The sequence below is a fragment of the Archocentrus centrarchus genome, chromosome 16 (assembly GCF_007364275.1).
Source record: "Archocentrus centrarchus isolate MPI-CPG fArcCen1 chromosome 16, fArcCen1, whole genome shotgun sequence".
Lineage (NCBI taxonomy): Eukaryota > Metazoa > Chordata > Actinopteri > Cichliformes > Cichlidae > Archocentrus > Archocentrus centrarchus.
The window spans coordinates 10,591,427-10,611,973 of NC_044361.1; the positions used below are offsets into that span (position 1 = coordinate 10,591,427).

The 20,547-nt window shown below is 40.6% G+C and overlaps 1 protein-coding gene across 1 annotated transcript; it reads right to left on the minus strand.

Annotated features, from left to right (window-relative positions):
* Positions 1 to 43: 43 nt before the first annotated feature.
* On the minus strand, positions 44 to 20,382 carry dcaf13 (ddb1 and cul4 associated factor 13). The gene is made up of 11 exons (XM_030750056.1): positions 20,188 to 20,382; positions 19,533 to 19,732; positions 19,347 to 19,454; positions 19,142 to 19,231; positions 18,893 to 19,048; positions 18,676 to 18,753; positions 18,464 to 18,546; positions 18,185 to 18,349; positions 15,029 to 15,164; positions 1,018 to 1,181; positions 44 to 461 (listed from the first exon to the last, which is right to left on the minus strand). Exons 1-11 carry the CDS (start codon positions 20,255 to 20,257, stop codon positions 374 to 376), a joined length of 1,338 nt encoding a protein of 445 aa, XP_030605916.1. The 5' UTR covers positions 20,258 to 20,382; the 3' UTR covers positions 44 to 373.
* Positions 20,383 to 20,547: the final 165 nt, after the last annotated feature.

Here is a 20,547-nt window from a genome sequence, read left to right on the forward strand (position 1 = left end):
ACGTTAATAAGAACAGTTTTTTTTTAAACTTTATTCAAAGAAAATGATACATCCATTTTCCACACATGATGCTGAACATCAGTGGCTGACGCAGTCTGAGCCATCTTTCTTAATAATTGTTGAGGTGTTCGTGGCTCCTGGGTTGAAAAATGCAAACTTGCACAAAGTAAAGTGTGTGATGTGAAACAGGACCAAACTTTGAACTAACATAACTGAAAAAGTACACTTTAGTCTTGACAGTCTTCTGAATGTGTTTTATAGTCTGCATCCTTCTCCTTTCCACAACTGATGAGTTTAAACTTTTTTCAGAAATCTGAAAATATCCCATGTGGATGTGATCTCAGTCTCTGGTTTCTCTTTTGTCCGACTTGGTCTACTTCACCACCGTGACAACATGCTTCTCCTTCTCAGACACCATGGGAACGCTTCCTGGTTTGCTGTGCTTTCGGAGGTTTCTCTCCCTGAAAAATGACACAAAGAGCCATGAATTTAAAATCAAGCTTTTGGGTGAGAACATTCAAGGAAGAATTGAGGGAAGAGGAAGGGAGAGCAAAGCAAACAGTAAGAAGGAGAGAGAGAGAGAGAGAGTGACTGAATATGAGACTGTTGACCTAACACCTACGTCACAGACTACACTGATGCACTCTGAAAATAATGCATAAAGCACAGATAGTTAATCATTCACAGTTCAAATACATGTCTGACGTATCATAACACTGCTGGTAATTAGAAGTGGAAAAAAAAAGCCAGAGACTTAGCTATGAATCACTGGATGGGAGCACAAACTAGGACAATCAATCCAGCATATAAATGAGTATTTAATGCCCATTGAAACTATGTCATAGAGGGCAGTCCCATCTGTGATATTTTCCATCAGGCTGGTGTGACTGCTTTATGTCAGACCTATCCTGACATCATGGATAAAGAGTGATTTTAATGTGACTCCTATAACAAAATTGGCTCCATTTCTGTGGTGCCTAGGAAAGGGGTGAATACAATACAGCAATGAATACATACTTTCTGCGACGAGCCTCCTTCATGATCCTCAGCTCCTTGGTCTGGTGGTAGATGTTCTTTGGTAGATGCCGGTGGCGGGCGATGCGTCTGATTTGTGGGTGGTGCTGGAACTTCTCCTTCAGCTTCTGACTGTAGCTGGCAGCCTCTCTCTCCCTGGGGGCCAGCTACATCACACCAGAGAGGACGAAATTATTAAATAGCACAAAAGAGATGGAAAAACAAAAAGAGGAAGAGGAGAGTGGAAAGAGGGATCAAACAAGCCAAAGTGAGGAAGAGTGGACAGACAAAGAACAGAGCTGGTTTAGGAGAGAGAGCCATCAGCTTTTCATGCAACACTGATCTCTATAGAACTCATGTTTTACAGTAACAAACATCCTCAGTGTTTGTTTCCATGAGAAAATAACATTCAATATAGCCCGCAAGCAGAAGCATGTTCTGATCAGATGCTCCTGTTAGTGTCAGGTTACCACCTCATAACTTATTACTGTTATTACCGTGGTTAAGATTTTATATGATTTAAGCAACTGAATCATTTCAGTTAAATTTAGGAGAAGGTAAGAATTAGGAGAAAATGTATACTGGAGTCAATGTTGATCCTGGAAACTAAATACAACAATCTACATTTGGTTGCTGTTCTGTGGTTTTCACACTGCATGATCACCAGCAGCACAGGTTTGTTTAGTTATCATGGAACTCTAAAACAATCCACTTTTGGAGCAGTTAAATGACTACCTATTGCTGTTTGGTAATTTTTTTTTTTTTAGATTATTTGAGAACTGGGCCCTGTACTACAAAGAGAGTATAATATACTCCGGGTATCTTTCCGTTATCTGGATTCACTGACCCAAACATCAGCAATCAGGATAAGTAGTCACGTGAAGCTGGTAATCAGCTCACTATGTTAACCCAGGGTTTCCCCTGCATGTTCACATCAAAGTCGTGGTGCTGGCATCAACTAACGAATCACAATTATGGATAAGTGTATGGCAGCAGAGTAGCTGATTGTACAAAGGAAGATGAAACCATACTATGGAGAAAATGTGAAGAGGTTTAAACATGTCATACAACTGCTACACAGCTGGCACAGACTAAGCAGCAGTGTGAGTGTGTCATACAAGGTCAGCAAGTATAGTGTAGGTGTCCTTTATTCTGTTGGGGAATCATGTTTAAAAGAACCCTGGGATGCTAACAGTTGGTTGCCCATATCAAAGTCACGTGCAATTTATTTTTTTGTTTGGATGTTGTTTTGTCCTGCAGGTACCATTGCTTATTTATTTATTTATTTTATATATATATATATATATATATATATATATATATATATATATATATATATATATATATATATCTATATATATATATTTATATATATCTATATATATACACACACACCACACACACACACACACACACACATACACATATACACATATACACACACACACACACCCACACACACACAGTTACACTTTTAAGATGAGGTTATGGTGTAGTAACTGACTGGCTGAGACAAACAGCCCTAGAAAACCAAAAACAAAACAAACTTTCCTGTTACACTTCACCTTGTCAGTTTTACACCATTTAATTTTTTTTTTTTTTTTGGCATCCCAGAAGCACAGTGTAAGCCACTTCAAGCAGCACAGAGCAGGCAGGGAGGGCAGGAAGTGAGCCAAAGGAACAATCTAGAGAATCCAAACACTTTTCAAAATAAAAAAACTCCTATACACATCACATCTGTAATGCTCCCAGTGTGATTTGAAGCTGTGCAATTAACAGAATAAAACTGCACCTGGTGGATTCCTGGATTTAGAGGTGATGTTTGTTAAATATAGGCTGCTAACAAATAGGAACCTTCCGAAGTAAAACTGAGTAAGTGGGTGACCTAGAAATAGCTGTGTGGCAGCTCAAACTCTCTAAATACAAAGGAAATGTGCTTCTGTGTTTCTTTTACCACTTCCTTTAACAGAGCACACATTACACTGTATTTCAAGAAAGGAGATAATGCTGCCTCACAACTCAAAGTGACACACTATCAGACCATTAACAAAAACATATGATCAACATAGTTGATGTGGTGCAGATCATGTAAATGTTAATTAATAGTGCAGTTTCAGGGTCATAGCAACCTGCTAACATATTCTGAACCTACAACAGGCTGTGCTAACCCACAGGTGAACTCTGCACATTATGCAGCTATCATAAAATCTGCCTGGTAGGAAATTGTTGCCTTGTGGAAAGAATATAGGTTTATTATGAGCTGTATTAAAAAATGATCTGAACTAATCTCAACATGCCAAGCATTTCATTTCACAGACTATATATTGCACTCTTGAAATGGCGTGAGGTGACATTTTTCACCGGTCCTTCTCTTTTCTTTATTGCCTGCTTGAAACAATAAGAAATTTTTGGCCAAAGTATCAAAGATGCGCTTTTTGTAGACCACATTTGGAACTTTACACCACAGCAGATCCATGTCAGTAAGATCTGCTGTCACAAGTACTCTGCAGTCAAATTCTCTGAGCACCACATTTCCTTGATCTCATGGCACTCTCTTTACTAATCGACCCTGGCCAGAGTCAAACTAGCCTTGCTCCCATTTCCACCTACTGTATTAAGCCAACATAAGTGACTGCTGGCAGTAATTTACTCTCTACTGTATAGACATGAGTGGTTCATCAATGTTTCCATCTGAGTAAGAAAGTAAATACATTTACATAAATGCCTCCTCTGAGACAGTCATGATGTGCAATTAAATAGAGGTTGTTTGAATGAATACTGGTGGTGGTTTCTTTCAGCTACAAACAAGAACACAACCCTTGCAGACTCTCACTTGCTCTCCATACACATGGGGCTCAGTGGCCTTGTTAAACTGTTGTTATTATTCTAACAGCTGCAGTTACGGTATGTTGTCTAACGTTATAAAATGTTGGACAGTACAGTAAGCAGTCACTTCTTTTTTGGCAACATGCTCCCTCAAAACTGAATCAACGTCTGTTAAAAAGTAAAAGACACCAGCTCAACAATATCGTTCCCTCTTAGTCTTGCTCATAAAAACCACCAGCTAGCTGAGCTTGTACTGGCTGGGGCTGCTCCCCTAGAAGGCTTTTATTCTAATTAAAAGCAATGATTTGTCTCAGATTCAATTTGCTGGAGAAGAGCTGTCAGATGCTGATCCTGTTGTACTAGACTAATTCCCCTGGATACACATACTAAATACTGTTTGCATAATCAACAGGGCATTCAAGATGTGAGACAGTAGAAAAATAATACATTTCCTAGGTTTTGGTTTGGAGGGATCATATGTAGCAAGGCTCTTATGAGCCAAACCAAGTACTCTGACTGGTTACAGTGGGTTTTGAAAACGAAGCATGACACACCACAGTGAAAAAAAAGCTGCTTGAGATGAATGAGTGAAACACAGGGACAGCTGCTCTCAGAGAGAACCTGCACACTGTGTGACAGAGACTGTTGGCAAAACAGATGAATCTATTTAGCCATCCCGTCAATCCAAAGTTTAGGGGCCTGCTACTACATGGTGTCAGTATTAACTGTAATCCTACTGATACTCTGAAAACCTAAGCTGTACACAGTCAGTCCTCTGCAGAAACTGTCACCACCAGAAACTTCTACTGCTATTAGAAATAAATAAAAACTAAAATTAACACATCTTACTTCAAGTTTTGTTTTGGTCCTACATATGTTTTGTAAAAAAATTTGTTTAAAAGGACAGATCCTGGTCAAAAAATAACTCAAACATTCCTCACAATATTACTGGAGGCCAAGGTAATGCCTGGTTAGACATGTTTCTAAAATTTGTGGGGCCAAAGTTCAGTTGGCTCTAAATTTAGAAGCAGGAAATTAGAGGTCATCCAGGCCTTTATGTCTTTAAGACATTACTGCGGTTTAACTAAATGGTTTGTGTCATCTGGCTTCATGGACAGATAAAGCTGGCTATCATCTGCATAGCAATGAAAATGTATGCAATGCCTTCTAATAATACTGCATAAGGGAAGAATGTATACTCCATAATTAACCTTAGCGTGCAAAAAGAAGACTTCCCATTGACACGAACAAATTGGAGTCTATTAGATAAGATTTAAACCACTGTAGTGTAGTACCTTTAATACCAACAGTACGGAGGTCTAGCAGGACAAGCACAGATAAGAGTCCACTGTCAGAGACCATAAGAATATGATTTGTAACCTTCAATAATGCTGTTTCTGTACTGTGATGAATTCTAAATCCTGATTGGAGCTCTTCAAATAAAACCACTCCTCCGCAGATAATCAGTTAGCTGGTTTTACAACTACTATTTCAAGAATTCTTAAGGAAAAAAAAGGAAGGTTGGAAATTGGACTATAATTAGCTAAGACAGTTGGGTCAAGTGATGTTTTAAGTAATGGTCTAATTACCTCAAAGGCCTGTAGTACATAATAATATAGATTTATCATACCCTATATTGGCAAAAGTATTCATATACCCATCCAAATAATTGAATTCAGGTGTTCCTATCACTTCCATGACCAAAGGTGTATAAAACCAAGCACCAGGCATGCAGACTACTTCTACAAACATTTGTGAAAGAATGGGTCGTTCTCAGTGAATTCCTACGTGGTACCATAATAAGATGTCACCTGTGCAACAAGTTGGGAAATTTCCTTGCTACTAAATATTCCACAGTCAACTGTTAGGGCTTGGCAGTTGCCAAAACAGTACTTGTCTGATGTGAGGTTGTTTTTTCCAGGAGTTGTGCTCGGCCCCTTAGTTCCAATGAAAGGAACTCTTAATGCTTCAGCATATCAAGACATTTTGGAGAATTTCATGCTCCCAACTTTGTGGGAACAGTTTGGGGATGGCCCCTTCCTGTTCCAACATGACTGCACACCAGTGAACAAAGCAAGGTCCATAAAGACATGGATGAGCAAGTTTGGTGTGGAAGAACCTGACTGAGTTGCACAGAGTCCTGACCTCAACCTGATAGAACACCTTTGGGATGAATTAGAGTGGAGACCGCGAGCCAGACTTCCAGTCCAAAATCAGTATCAGACCTCAAAATGAGCTTCTGGAAGAATGATCAAAAATTCCCCTAAACACTCCTAAACCTTGTGGAAAGCCTCTCCAGAAGAGTTGACGCTAATATGGCTAAAAAGGGTATGCCAACATCATATTAAACCCTATGGATTAAGAACAGGATGTCACTCAAGTTCATATGCATATGAAGGCAGATGAGTGAATACTTTTGGCAATATAGTGTATTTAAGATCGATGCATTAATCAATGGTAGGAGTTTTTTGAGCAGTCTTGTAGGAATGGAGTCTAACGGACACATTTGGAGGAAGTAACTATTGAAGTTAACTCAGAAAGATCAATTGGAGAGAAAGAGATAATAAATATCAGTAGTATTGAAAGTAGTTGAACATGAAGATGTGTCTTTCAGATGGTTTATGAATATCTTTTTCTCTATTGGTTAAAAATTTATTTGAAGAAATTCATGAAGTCATTACTAGTTCAGGTTAAAGGAATACTCAGCTCAACAGAGCTCTGACCCTTTGTCAGCCTGGCTACAGTGCTGAAAAGAAACCTGGGGTTGTTCTTATTTTCTTCAATCAGTGATGAATAATAAGATGTCCTAGCTTTATGGAGAGCTTTAAAAAAAAAAAATAGAGCAACAAACTCTTTTTCCAGGCTAAATGAAGATCTTTTAAATTAGTGAGACGCCATTTCCTCTCCAGCTTATGGATTATCTGCTTTAAGCTGCATGTTTGAGAGTTATACCAGGGAGTCAGGCACTTCTGATTTGAGGCTTCCTTTTTCAGGGGAGCCACAGCATCCAGAGTCGTACACAGTGACGATGTAACACTATTAACGAGATAATCGACCTCTGTGGGGGTACAGTTTAGGTAGCTGCTCTGCTCTGTGTTGGCACATGGCACTGAAGATAACAGTGGAGGAATTATATCCTTAAACCTAAGTTAAAGCACTTTAAGAGAGACACCTACTGTAATAAAACGTATTCCCCACTGCTGTTGTAAATTTAAACATTATTAGAAAATGATCAGACAAAAAGGGTTTTCAGGGAATACTGTTAAATTGTCAGTTCCTATGCCATATGCCAGAACAATATCGAGAGTGATTAAAATGGTGGGTGGGCTCATCTACATGGTGAGAAGCCAACTGAATCTAATAATAGATTGAATGCAGTGTTGAGGCATCATTTTCAGCAATTACATAGAGGCTAAAAATCACATTATAATTATTTTATCCGAACTGAGCAATAATTCAGAGAAAAGTCTACGAAATCAGACAGAAACTCTGAGTAAGTGCCAGGTGGATGATAGATAACAAATAAAACTGGATTTTGAGTTTTCCAGTTAGGGTGGACAATACTAACAGTCAGGCTTTCAAATGAATTAAAACTCTGTCTGGGTCTTTGGTTGATTAACAAGCTGGAGCAGAAGATTGCTGCTACTCCTCCTCCTGTGCATCGAGAATTCTGACAGTGTGACTTGGGGGTGTGGATTATTTACACTATTATTATTATTATTTACACACGTATTCATCCTGCTGTATGCTGCTGAATTTTTATGATTAAATAATTTTTTGCTGATTTTTGGTTTGTCTTTTGGTGGTCTGGGAGCACACTCTTTCTATGGGGATGGGGTTTTGGGGGGATGACAGCAGGAGAGAAACTGCAGAGAGGCATGTAAGATTACAACTCTGCTTCCTGGTCTCAGCCCTGGATAGTCACATTTTGGGAGGGCTCCATCCAAAGTGGTATGGATCTGGCAACACTGGGTGCGCTCAGGTGGAGAGAAAGGAGACGTCCTAAGTAGCAGGGCTTACTCCTGCAACCACCCTAAAACATTTACTGGGAAACAGCTGGAGGTCCTTAATCAACCACCTGATCAGCAACATGAAGAAAAGAGAACTTTGTAGCTGCTCCATCCGCCGCTGTTTGTTTCACACAGAAAAACTGCAGTACAGAAGTTAAACTGTGCAGATGAATTGTTAATACGAAAAATTATTTCTTATTTCTGCAAACCCATTAGTGAAAGTAAACAGCACTTGATCTTGGACACATTAAATGCATGATATATAAGTGTAACGCTTCTGGATTATATGCAAAAATTATCACTCGCGCTCTAACAAGGCCTGGTTTAGCATTCTGTGTCAGTCCTACGTACGTAACCAAAAATTCTCTCTGAACTTAACTTAACATGCACCTTGAGAAATGTAACTACATGTCCACAAAAACTGATAACTGCCTAGGCTTCAGACGTGTTTTCTGGTTACATATGTAGACCCCGTCACTCAATTAACAAGTCGGAGCAGCTTTTAGGGGTTAGCATTAGCTTGCTAAATAGCATTAGCAACACCCCTGCGCTGGGCTGAAAAAAATTTCTGGCTGAGTCTCACACACACACACACACACACACACACACACACACACACACACACACACACACACACACACACACACACACACAGAATTAATGAACACTGAATAGTTTAGGTTACTGGGGTAAAGGTAAGGCCTGTTACAGCCAATACTCATATATGCTTGAGACCTTGGTGGTTGGATGCAGGAACATCTTTGGGTCACATGACTTTGTAACCTCATGTTGTATTTTAGGAAGTTTTATGACAGGCGGGCTCCAAAAGTGGAGTTCTGCAGACCCACCTGTGTTTTTATAACATAGATAAGCAGGTGATAAATTCTATAAAGTCTTCAACCAGCATTTCACAGTGGCTGGTTCATTAACTGATGAAACACAATGAATGTAGGTAAGGAGACCAACAGGAGAGAGAGAATGAAACCACAGTGAAACGTGGCTGGGGGAATATTTAAAAGTCTGAGGATGTTTTAGTAGTCTGAAGTTCCATCCTGAAGAAGCAGAAGCAGCAGCACTCCATGCTCCATCTTCTTTTTTCTGGTTACCATGGCCAAACTATTTAGGGTTTTTTTTTTCCCCTTCCTCTTTTTTGCCTTCAAAAACATGTTCCCTGTGCACTTTTATTTGTTCCCATTTCCTTAGATTTCAATACATGTGGCCAATCTCCAGGAGGAGTGAGACAAAAAAAAAGAAAAAAAAAAAAAAGACTGTTCTCTCTTGCATATGTTTATTTATGTAAATTTAGTTTAAAACAGCAATTTCCCCAAGCCTCTATAATACTGCAAAGTCCCAGCAGTATTATAGAGGAGCCCAACAATCCAGTGACCCCCTATGAGCAAGCATTTGGCGACAGTGGGAAGGAAAAACTCCCCTTTAACAGGAAGAAACCTTTGACAGAACCAGGCTCAGGGAGGGGCAGCCATCTGTCGTGACTGGTTGGGTTAATGTACTTGGGGCAATTGCTGTTTTGGTTATATAAAAACTACATTTTAAAATTTAGAATACAAACCAATTGAAATAGGTCTTCTACTACCAATAATTTAAATACAAATTTTAGCAGCTATTCAAAGGTCTTCTGGAGCTAACAATCTCTGTATGAGAGCTGCACTTCTTTGCCAGACCATGGAAGATTTTTGTAGAATTGCAGTCCTGCAGTTGATCCATGGCCTCAGGATAAAAATTGTTCCTCAGACAACACACAGGACAACAGCTCCTCAGACAACACACAGGACAACAGCTCTGGCTCCAGAATAAACCTTTTAAGGAGCTTCTGTTTCAGTTAGAAAACTATAGATTGTAGTATCTCCTCTCAAATGTCTGGGAACAAGCCTGAGGCCAGGATTTTCTTCCTCTCTTCTTCTTTGCTTCTTCTTTCTTTTTTCTTCTTTCCTCTTCTGATTTTCACCTGTCAGAGAGGATGTACTTCTAGAGAGCTCTTGTGTCTCACAGGCATTTCTCTCAGTTGAAGAGGTGTGTTGGTCTGCCCTCTTCTGCTGAATTTTAATCAGGGACTTTTCCAGATCCTTTATAGAATATGCTGTCTGAGATTTTCCCTGTTGTGATCTGAAGACCTCATGGTTATTTTTTTCTGACTTTCTACTTTCCTTCTTCTTTCTGTTTTTTCCTTTTGTTTTTTCAGTTGTTTCAAGCTTCTGGGCTTCTTTCCTTTTCTGAATTTCAACTGTTCGAGAGGCCAAGGATGTACTCCCAGAGAGCTCCTTTGTCTCACAGGAATTTCTCTCAGTTGAAGAGGTGGGTTGGTCTGCCATGTTCTGAGTTTCTCCCTGTTCTTCCAAGGCTCTGGGCTCAGGATGATCATCATCTAACTCGGCTTGAGGTGGATGAGATTCTGGTGCCGATAACTCAGAGACATTTCCCTCAGTCGCAGAGGTGGGTTGTTCTACTATGTTCTGAGTTTCTCCCTGTTCTTCCAAGGCACTGGGCTCAGGATGATCGTCATCTAACTCGGCTTCAGGTGGATGAGACTCTGGTGCCGATAACTCAGAGACATTTCCCTCAGTCGCAGAGGTGGTTTGTTCTGCCATGTCCTGAGTTTCTTCCTGTTCTTCCAAGGCTCTGGGCTCAGGATGATCGTCATCTAACTCGGCTTCAGGTGGATGAGATTCTGGTGCCGATAACTCAGAGACATTTCCCTCAGTCGCAGAGGTGGGTTGTTTTGCCATGTTCTGAGTTTCTTCCAGTTCTTCCAAGGCTCTGGGCTCAGGATGATCATCATCTAATTCGGCTTGATGTGGATCAGATTCTGGTGCCGATAACTTAGAAACATTTCCCTCAGTCGCAGAGGTGGGTTGGTCTGCCATGTTCTGAGTTTCTTCCAGTTGTTCCAAGCCTCTGGGCTCAGGATAATCATCATCTAATTCGGCTTGAGGTGGATCAGATTCTGGTGCCGATAACTCAGAAACATTGCCCTCAGTCGCAGAGGTGGGTTGGTCTGCCATGTTCTGAGTTTCTCCCAGTTGTTCCAAGCCTCTGGGCTCAGGAAGATCATCATCTAACTCACCTTGAGGTGGATCAGATTCTAGCACCAATAACTCAGAGACATTTCCCTCAGTTGCAGAGGTGGGTTGGTCTTCTATGTCCTGAGTTTCATCCAGTTGTTCCGAGCCTCTAAAACAACAACTTAACAACTGAGTGAAACTCAGTGACTTGGCTTGAGTTCGATCAGATTTTATCGACGATAACTCAGAGGCATTTCTCCCAGTCGCAGAGGTGGGTTGTTTGGCTGTGTTCTGGTGAATTTCAGTCTGGGACTCCAAACCTTGCGTAGAATCTGGTGACTGAGAGTGTCCCAGGTGTGATCTGATGAACTGTGCAGCTCTTCTAAAAACCCTGAGTGGCATCTTTGTGTATCAAGCAAAACCAGATGATATTCGAATTCTTTGGTTACGCTTTAGAAGACTGCGCTGTGTAAACCAGGAGAGATTCTGTGTATGTGTTTTCAAGATTCTGATTCAAGATTTTCAAGATTCTGGATTCTATGATGTTGGGATCAAAGGTTCCCAACATTATATTATGGCCTTTTTTGACAATGGGATCCTTTGATGATAATGTGATAATGTGTGACTTCTCAGATTCCAGAAGACTGTGACATCACCAGGTATACTTAAACATAGATCTAAACATTGTTTAGGGCTGCAACGATTCATCGATTAACTCGATTAAATCGATTCTAAAAATTTATCGACACAAATTTACTGTGTCGATGCTTCGTTTAAACTCTGCAGCGCTCAGCTGTCTCGGTGTAAGCGGCGCTCCTCACTAGCATTAGCAGCATTAGTGCTGACGTTTTTTTTGTGGGTTTATTGGGGGCTGGCAAACCAACATAGAACTGCATTACCGCCACCTACTGGACTGGAGTGTGAATCACTCACAAGCACACATTCTAAAAAGCTCTCCGTCGCTGCGATGGATTTCATTTAACACAGAGTGGATCATCACTAGAGTTGCCACCTGTCTCGTAAAATACAGAACCCCGTATGTTACGGGACTCCGTGGAATACGGCTCCGTAACATGCCGTGTTCCGTACTTTACGGGACGGGTGGCAACTGTCGCTGACATGCATTTCCACGCCTCCACTGCTCTCTGTGTGTCTGTGTGTGTTGTGCTCGCTGAGAATTTCAGCTGCTATTTTTGTCTTTACTTCAGCTGTAGCTACCAGAACTGGTTTGCTAGCGAGCGCGGGCCATTAGCACTAGCGATGGTTCGGTACCGGAAGGCCCGCCCCCCAGGACCGAGGGGCTCCTTCAAAATATTTTTTATACTTTAATCCCTTATTAGTGACTAAATATAGACCTGCAGTAGAAACGTATTTTCGAGAACGCTTGTGAATACAAAGCATTACACCATTACTCACACATGCGCCATGGCTCCCGCAGCCACTAGTTTTTCAAAACACTCAGAGCAGGCAGCGGTTTTAACTGCGCAAGCGCAAAGAGGCGAAGCTGTGACGGTGAGCTCAAGTAGTGAAAAAGGAAACGTTTTTCCAGCGTCCAAAACAGCAGCTTTTTCTTTTAGTAACCACCATTATATCTGTGAAACAGCTGGAGGTCCTTCATCAAGCACCTGATCAGCAAGTGTTAAGGTGAAGAAAAGAGAACTTTGTAGCTGCTCCATTCACCGCTGTTTGTTCGCGAGAAACTGCAGTACGGAAGTTAAAATATGCAGATAAACTGTTAATAAAAAAAAGTATTTCTTATCCGATTACTCGATTAATCGCTGGAATAATCGATAGAATACTCGATTACTAAAATAATCGTTTTATGCAGCCCTATATATAAACATTTGAAATATATCATTCTGTGTGTAATGAATGAATATAATATACAAGTTTAATTTTTTGAATGGAATTACTGAAATAAATCAACTTTTTCATGATATTCTAATTTTATGACCAGCACCTGTACTACAGTAAAACCATGGAAACACATGAGAGGGTGCTGGCCCAGTGTTTGGTACAAGAATTGGATTCTGGTGTCATCTAGTTGCTGGATGGTTTTCGGTCTACCCAAAAATAAGTTGGTTTCAGCCACAGTCACAATCGGGAAGCAAGTCAGTGAGATTCAACCTCTGCCGCCTGAAGAGGATGCTGCAACACCATGAGGACTGAATGACTGTGTGAAAGATGCTGACACTTATGAAATTTGTCTTACCTTGAATGTGCCTTAGCTAAAATTGTGTTTATATTATGTGTTTATTTACCTCAAGTGCTATCCTTTTGTGTCTGAATGCCGGGGACTCAGACCCATGTGGTGTGCTCATCTGTGGATGAGGATGCTTTGTTTGGTAACATCAGATTGTTTAATGGTGTCAGATGTTTCTGGACTGGGGAGATTAATGTTGCATCCTACGTTGGCAGCCACACCATGTGCGTGTGAGAGTTTCATGTTAAATTCATATGATTTGAGCAGCATTTGGCACCTGCTATAAAATATGTTAGCAAAAAAAACAGCTCCTGCAGTAGATTACACATTTACCTTGGTCAATATTGGCGCCGAGCTGAAAAAAATTTCTGGCTAGAACCCTGAATATATAATATTAATTAATGGCTGAATTACCTCCTCAATATGCAGTCAAGTTTGCCAGAGTCCTGCTAATGACCTCTATATTTGACTCAGGTGTGTTGAAGCAGAGACACATCTAAAACCTGCAGGACAGGGGCTCTCGAGGCCTGGAGCCCTGCTTCAAACACAGACTGTCTACCTGTGCGCACCTCTCGTTCTGCCTGTGTAACGAAAATCTTTTTTTTAAGTTACCAACTTATCCATGTTTAACTGGCTGAAAGTCTCCAGTGTACATGCTAACAGCTGTTGCTGCTATGCTGCTTTCACTCTCCTGCGTCTGTCTTATTTTAAGTTCTAGTTAAGTAGACGGCTCAAACAAGAAGCAATAACCAAATTCATAAAGCTACAGGGCCTTTTTTCAGACTGTAAACAACTTAACGTAAATCACAAGCATTCCCTTTTCATGTTATAAAGTTAAAAAGTAAGAGACCATGTCAGCATCAGTGAATCAAAATATTCCACAACAATTCAGCTGTGCTGATTTTTTAACATATTTTAGGTCTTGGCCTAAAATACAAAAGTTTAACCTTAAAGTGTGTGCAGTTATGGGGGAAAGGGGAGTGATGTGCAGCAGTTAATAGAGAAGTCCCCATCAGTGCTGCGTGTTGCCTTAAGACACAGACAAAGACTTGATTCAGTGTTTCAGCATTTCTTGATAATTAAAGACCATCTAAGTACAACTTGAATGTTAATGCTTCATTATTTTCAGAGTGGCCCCCTGCTTTAAGTGATTGGCCGATTCGAAACTGCTGATAGGAGCAGCCCTTGTCTGATCTCTTTAAGTGCAAAGCTTGCAAATAAATCTTCTCTTACACAGTGACAGTAAAACAAGTGCCAAAAGCAGGCCAGTTTTCTACTCTGAGGCTGCATTAAGTGAATAGGCGAGAGTGAATCTGATTAGGAATGAAAGATGGCTGCTGGAGATGGCATGAGAGAGGCAGCTGATCTTCGTGATTCAGCCACAACCAAGATTAGAGGCACTGGAACACCTCCTGGGATCGAGAATAACACAATATAAATGCTGTGATTCCTGCTATCAAAACCTAAATTATCTGGAAAAAAATGACTGCAGTGCTCTCTAACAAAGAGAGCTGGAGTGGAAATCTGTGAGAATGTGTTGTTGTTGATGATTTGTCAAACAAGTGCATAAGTGTTGAGTTTTTTGGACTTCCCCCTGCCACAAGAGCCAACTGGTACATTGTACTTATTGAGAGTGATTCTACCCTAAGTCAGCATCCATCAGGGCACTTGGCAACAGTAGTGCCGTAGCTCCTGGCACAGTCACCCACTCTTACACTGCTGAAAGTGGGCGTAGAGCCACGGTGGTGTCAAAGAATCCAGCTAACTCATAAAATAAGATCAGGTAATAAAGTGGAGGAGGAAGATAGTGCATTTGACAGTTGAGGAAAATACGGCTGCTGATCGGTAGGTAGACACTGTGATGAGGAATTACCCGAAACGCTGCCAAGAAGCAGCAAGTTGCCTTTTATATGAAATCAGTAAGAATAATGTCGAGAAGACGAGGGCAGACTCACCACTCCTAGTTTTTCAGCTGCGTTGGCTTTCCACAGTCGGATATTCATCTCATCTGAGCCGCTCAGGATGTACTTGTTGTCTGCCGACCACTTTATACAGATGACATGCTGCATGCGTTTGGTGTGGTACACCTCCCTGAATTTTAATTAAAAAAAAAAAAAAGCAACATAAAAAACAAGAAACCAATGGTTACTGTAGGTAGGAAACAAAAAGTGCACCTTGTTATCACAGTCACAAGTTTTTGCATCCTCTCCATCAACACTGTGGATCCATAGCCTCATATTGCTACGTCCTTTCCTCCTCGTGGAAAAGAACGAGGAGGAAAAGAGATAGAATTCCTAAAAGGACTTCTTCAAATTACAGATAAAGTGCATTTTAATAATAGCCATCACCAAAACAATTCATATTTTAAGACTGAAGAGGGCTTACAAAATGGGTGGGTGGGGTGATGCAAAAATACCATATTTCTACTTGCTGCTACTCATCAACTTTTCCTTTGATCTGTGTGAGCCCTGACCTGCCCACGCCAGGATGCTGTCCAGCTGGCAGTTAATGTAACACAGCTATGGCTATTTGTTCTGGAGCTTGACAACAGTACAAACAATCCAGCGTGTACCGTTAAGTCACATAGCAACCAAACAACTGCTTTGTTTTTTTGTGGTTCATTATCAACTAGCAGCCATTACCTGCTACTGTGGCCTTTTTCAGAGGCTGTGTTTGGAGCATTTTGACTTCATCCTTGCAGAAAATTCACAGCTGTTCTTGCTTACACTTGCAATGGATCAAGTACTTCAATATATCATGTAAGTCTAACAGTTATCTGTGCAACAGACCATTTAAGCAAAATAAGCAAAATGATCTACACAAAATTTATCAATACAAACTATCAGTGAAAATACTTTTTTTGTTTTAATGCTGTTAGTAATCAAAGAAATTCTTCAGCTCAAACCTGAATGAATCTTTGAAGAACAAGATATGAGCCAATTAACATTAGGGGGTGTAACAGATCTAAAACCAAGGCTGAGAGGAACAGCCACTTCATCACTGCAGCTAAGTTACCAGCTTGCAGCTACCTGCTTCTGGCATGTTAGCCAGCTTCGTGTTGACATACACAGCTTATCTGAGCATCTAATCAATCATTTCTTTTTAAATCAAGACAAAATTTTGTTTTGCTGCTGTTAAAAGCATGTGTTTAAGTGTAAGATAAGAAATGATACTGAGGAAAATCTTTGATAAAATGTATCATGGTATGCTAATTAGCAAAGAGCTAATATTAATTTGTTAAACAGCAAGCTGTCAATGTTTAGCACTAAAAATGTTATATGAGTGTGCTATGGGACTAAATGACACACCTATGACAGAATTCTTAAACAATGATGACCATTGAAATTAAAGTTTCAATGGTCACCAGGCTATTTGAGGCTTCAAAATAACCATCCAAAAGAGTATCCAAAGGTGTTCCCAAATGGCTGCCAAGTGGTAAGACTTCTTCTATGGGGCCTTTGTTAGGACATGGTTAAAGCCATAGACAATATGAAAAACGGACGTAGCTTCTGGGTGTGAAAAGTGAAGCCAAATCCTTAGACAAATAGTTTCAAGCCCTGAACCAAGCTAACCAGCTACAAGGTGAATCACAATGATAAAAAAAAAAAGAAAAAAAAAAAAAAAAAGAACTACTCATCCCGGCTTGAATATATTTTTTTTAAGTTTGTGTTGTGTGTGTGTGTATATTATATATATATATATATATATATATATATATATATATATATTAGGGCTGCAACGATTCCTCGATTAACTCGATTAAATCGATTCTAAAAATTTATCGACACAAATTTACTGTGTCGATGCTTCGTTTAAACTCTGCAGCGCTCAGCTGTCTCGGTGTAAGCGGCGCTCCTCACTAGCATTAGCAGCATTAGAGCTCCGTCATTTTTTTGTGGGTTTATTGGTGGCTGGCAAACCAACATAGAACTGCATTACCGCCACCTACTGGACTGGAGTGTGAATCACTCACGTATACACAAGCACACATTCTAAAAATCTCTCCGTCGCTGCGATTGATTTCCTTTAACACAGAGTGGATCATCACTAGAGTTGCCACCTGTCTCGTAAAATACAGAACCCCGTATGTTACGGGACTCCGTGGAATACGGCTCCATAACATGCGGGGTTCCATACTTTATGGGACGGGTGGCAACTATCGCTGACATGCATTTTCACGCTTCCACTGCTCTCTGTGTGTCTGTGTGTGTTCTGCTCGCTGAGAATTTCAGGTGTTATTTTTGTCTTTACTTCAGCTGTAGCTACCAGAACTGGTTTGCTAGCGAGCGCGGGCCATTAGCACTAGCGATGGTTCGGTACCGGAAGGCCCGCCCCCCCAGACCCGAGGGGCTCCGTCAAAATATTTTTTATACTTTAATCCCTTATTAGTGACTAAATATAGACCTGCAGTAGAAACGTATTTTCGAGAATGCTTGTGAATACAAAGCATTACACCATTACTCACACATGCGCCATGGCTCCCGCAGCCACTAGTTTTTCAAAACACTCATAGCAGGCAGCGGTTTTAACTGCGCAAGCGCAAAGAGACGGTGAGCTCAAGTAGTGAAAAAGAAAACGTTTTTCCAGCGTCCAAAACAGCAGGTTTTTCTTTTAGTAACCACCATTAAATCTGTGAAACAGCTGGAGGTCCTTCATCAAGCACCTGATCAGCAAGTGTTAAGGTGAAGAAAAGAGAACTTTGTAGCTGCTCCATCCACCGCTGTTCACAGTCGAAAAACTGCAGTACGGAAGTTAAAATATGCAGATAAACTGTTAATAAAAAAAGTATTTCTTAGCCGATTACTCGATTAATCGATGGAATAATCGATAGAATACTCGATTACTAAAATAATCGTTTTATGCAGCCCTAATATATATATATAAATAAAATACACAATAGGCTAGTTATAGATCAAGTACAGTGCTTTTGCTCCGACTGGTGTGCTATAATTTGATTACAGCACAAATTATACATAAAACTACAGACACAAGAAACAAAAGGGTAAAAAATGAACACCAGCAGTATTTCTGTCCTTCTGAATGAGCTACAGCATAGTCAACAGTACAGTTTTTGCTGACTGGAACTGTAAAGTTCGACCAGCATCACTGACCTGCTGTGTCCACTATCCTTGGCAAAGATTCGGAGGGTCTTGTCAAAGCTGGCAGACACAAACTCCTTCCCTGTGGGAGCATAGTCGACATCTAGCACTGCAGACACGTGGTCCATGTGCACTATGATGGGGCTGGTCAGGTATCTCATGTCATATGTGTAGAGGCTGGTGAAAAGGAAAAACAAAAATAGTTTATAAGCTCTGAAATGTATAACAACACTGGAAAAACAGGACTAAAATACTATCATATGATTAAATCAGATTTTTTCTTTGGCTCACTTGTAGTCTTCATTTGCACATGTAAAGTAATAGGCTTCCATGGGGTTCCAGCATAACGTGTTGCTCCTCATTGACATGATGACCTGAAGAAGCAAATGAAAGCAAAAGTAGCAATAATAAATAATAATAGCAAAAGTAGCTGTTTATCATGTCACATCCATGTGAATTAACGGACGGGCGCATTCCTGTACCAATGGTAATGTGAGCTCTACCTTTTTAAGCGGTGTTGATTCCCTCATGTCGTACAGCACTATACTTCTGTCAGAGGCACAACTTGCAAGTAGTTCAGTCTGTGGAGAGGCCACCATTAAACTTCATATTTATCAGCACAGTGGTGGTTTTACTTGTGAACTTGTACATGGTCTGGGCAAACTTTTTCTTTACACTCACCCCATCTGAGTGTGACACATACAGCACATGGTGTCTTACCTCCACAGGGTTAAAGCGGACAGAGCTGAAACTGTCCACACCCCAGGTGAAAGAGCGGATCGGGCTGCTCCTCTGCTCATCCCAGATGTCCACCTGCTGGCCACAAGTTGCAAATACAGGATCGTTTTGATGATGGTCCAGTCCCGTGTACACAGTCTACAAGGGACATTTTAAAAAACATAATTATAGAATTCACTTATGCCTTAAGATGCAATTGTGTGATGAAACAGCAGAAACACTACAACATACTTTGCCCAGAATAGTGTTAAGTGGCTCCTCTTCCTCTCCATAGCCCGGTGATTCCATCTTCCACTGCTTGATTGTTTTGTCATCACCGACCTGTTGCAGTAAGCGTGCCAAGTTTTTTGTTTTTGTTTTTTAAAGAAAAGGTAACATTAGATGTCAGCTAATATAAAGTCAAATAATTCTGAAAAGGCAAAAGGTAAACAGCTACCGAAAAGAAGGAGGTCCCACAGAAACGCACAACCATTCCCCGCACAAAACCTTCATGGGCCTGAAGCGTCCGAACGCACTCGTGTTTGGACAGATTCCACACTTTCACCTGAGGATCAGATTCAAAAGAAGAGTCCTGTCAGTTTCAAGAATTGCTGACATTAAAAGGAAATATCTCTCTACATACCTCTCCATCGCAGGACCCCGACAGCAGGGTGGAGAGGCTCTCTGTGTGCTTGGCCATACAGTTCACCCCATCTCTGTGACCATCCAACGAGGCCACGAAAGGCTTGGCAAACACCCGCTCCAGCTTGGTGGCGTTCAGAGCCCGAGTGTACTCCCTGCTCACCTCAAACGGATGAAGGGATGGATCATAGTTTCTGGGGACTAATAATGCACAGTAGTCACATCTTAATGTGCTGACAGCAAAGATAATTTCCATTAACATAGAAAACATGCAGGCATTTTGATGCTTGCCAAGACTATTCCCACAGACTGTTTTGAGGTTCTATAATAAGATATTGTTAGTTTAAAAATATATGAAACACAATTTGCAGTTCTGGATAAGATATATCGTTAGCTTAATAGCATAATTGCCTAAGACATATTTTGACCAAAATTGAGATATCTATCTAAATGAATCTACACTGTTAGCAGAGTAGAATTAGGTAGGTATCTCAAAATATGCCAAAATATGACTTGGGCAATTATGCTATTAGGCTAACGATATGCAAAATGAGACTAATGGCATAATTGTTCTTTCAGTAACTTTAATGTGATGCTAATATTGAGTGTTGTTAGCTTTTTAGCCGCTCTCTCCGAGCTTAAAGCGTCTCACTTACCGCGCTGAATATCTAGTTTGGTCTCCCGGACGTAATCATCCGGGTTTCTTGAGAGGACTTTAACTTTCATTTGGTAGCGGAGAGAAAACAGACGCACGCTTATAAAAGAAAAAAATTAGCAACAAAAATATCAGCTAGTACTTAACACACCAGCCATGTGTTGACGGTGAAGAGAGTCAGGGGGCTCGAGTTGCATTGTGGGATATCTAGTCCTCCTGGTTGCGTCACTCGCAAGTAAAGAAACAACTACTAAGTTACAACATTTAGAAAGAGAAGGACCGGAAAATACAGCAGCTTTACTTTTCCAACAAACTGCAACTGGGAAAGGTTCCCAGAGATTTGAAGGGACCTGTTACTGAA

Coding starts and splice junctions, on each gene's coding strand:
- dcaf13 (XM_030750056.1), bottom strand. CDS start 20,257: ATGAAAGTTAAAGTCCTCTCAAGAAACCCGGATGATTACGTCCGGGAG. Junction 19,232..19,346: donor GTGGGACCTCCTTCTTTTCG/GTAGCTGTTTAC, acceptor TTACTGCAACAG/GTCGGTGATGACAAAACAAT. Junction 18,350..18,463: donor TGTGCAAATGAAGACTACAA/GTGAGCCAAAGA, acceptor CCTTTTCACCAG/CCTCTACACATATGACATGA.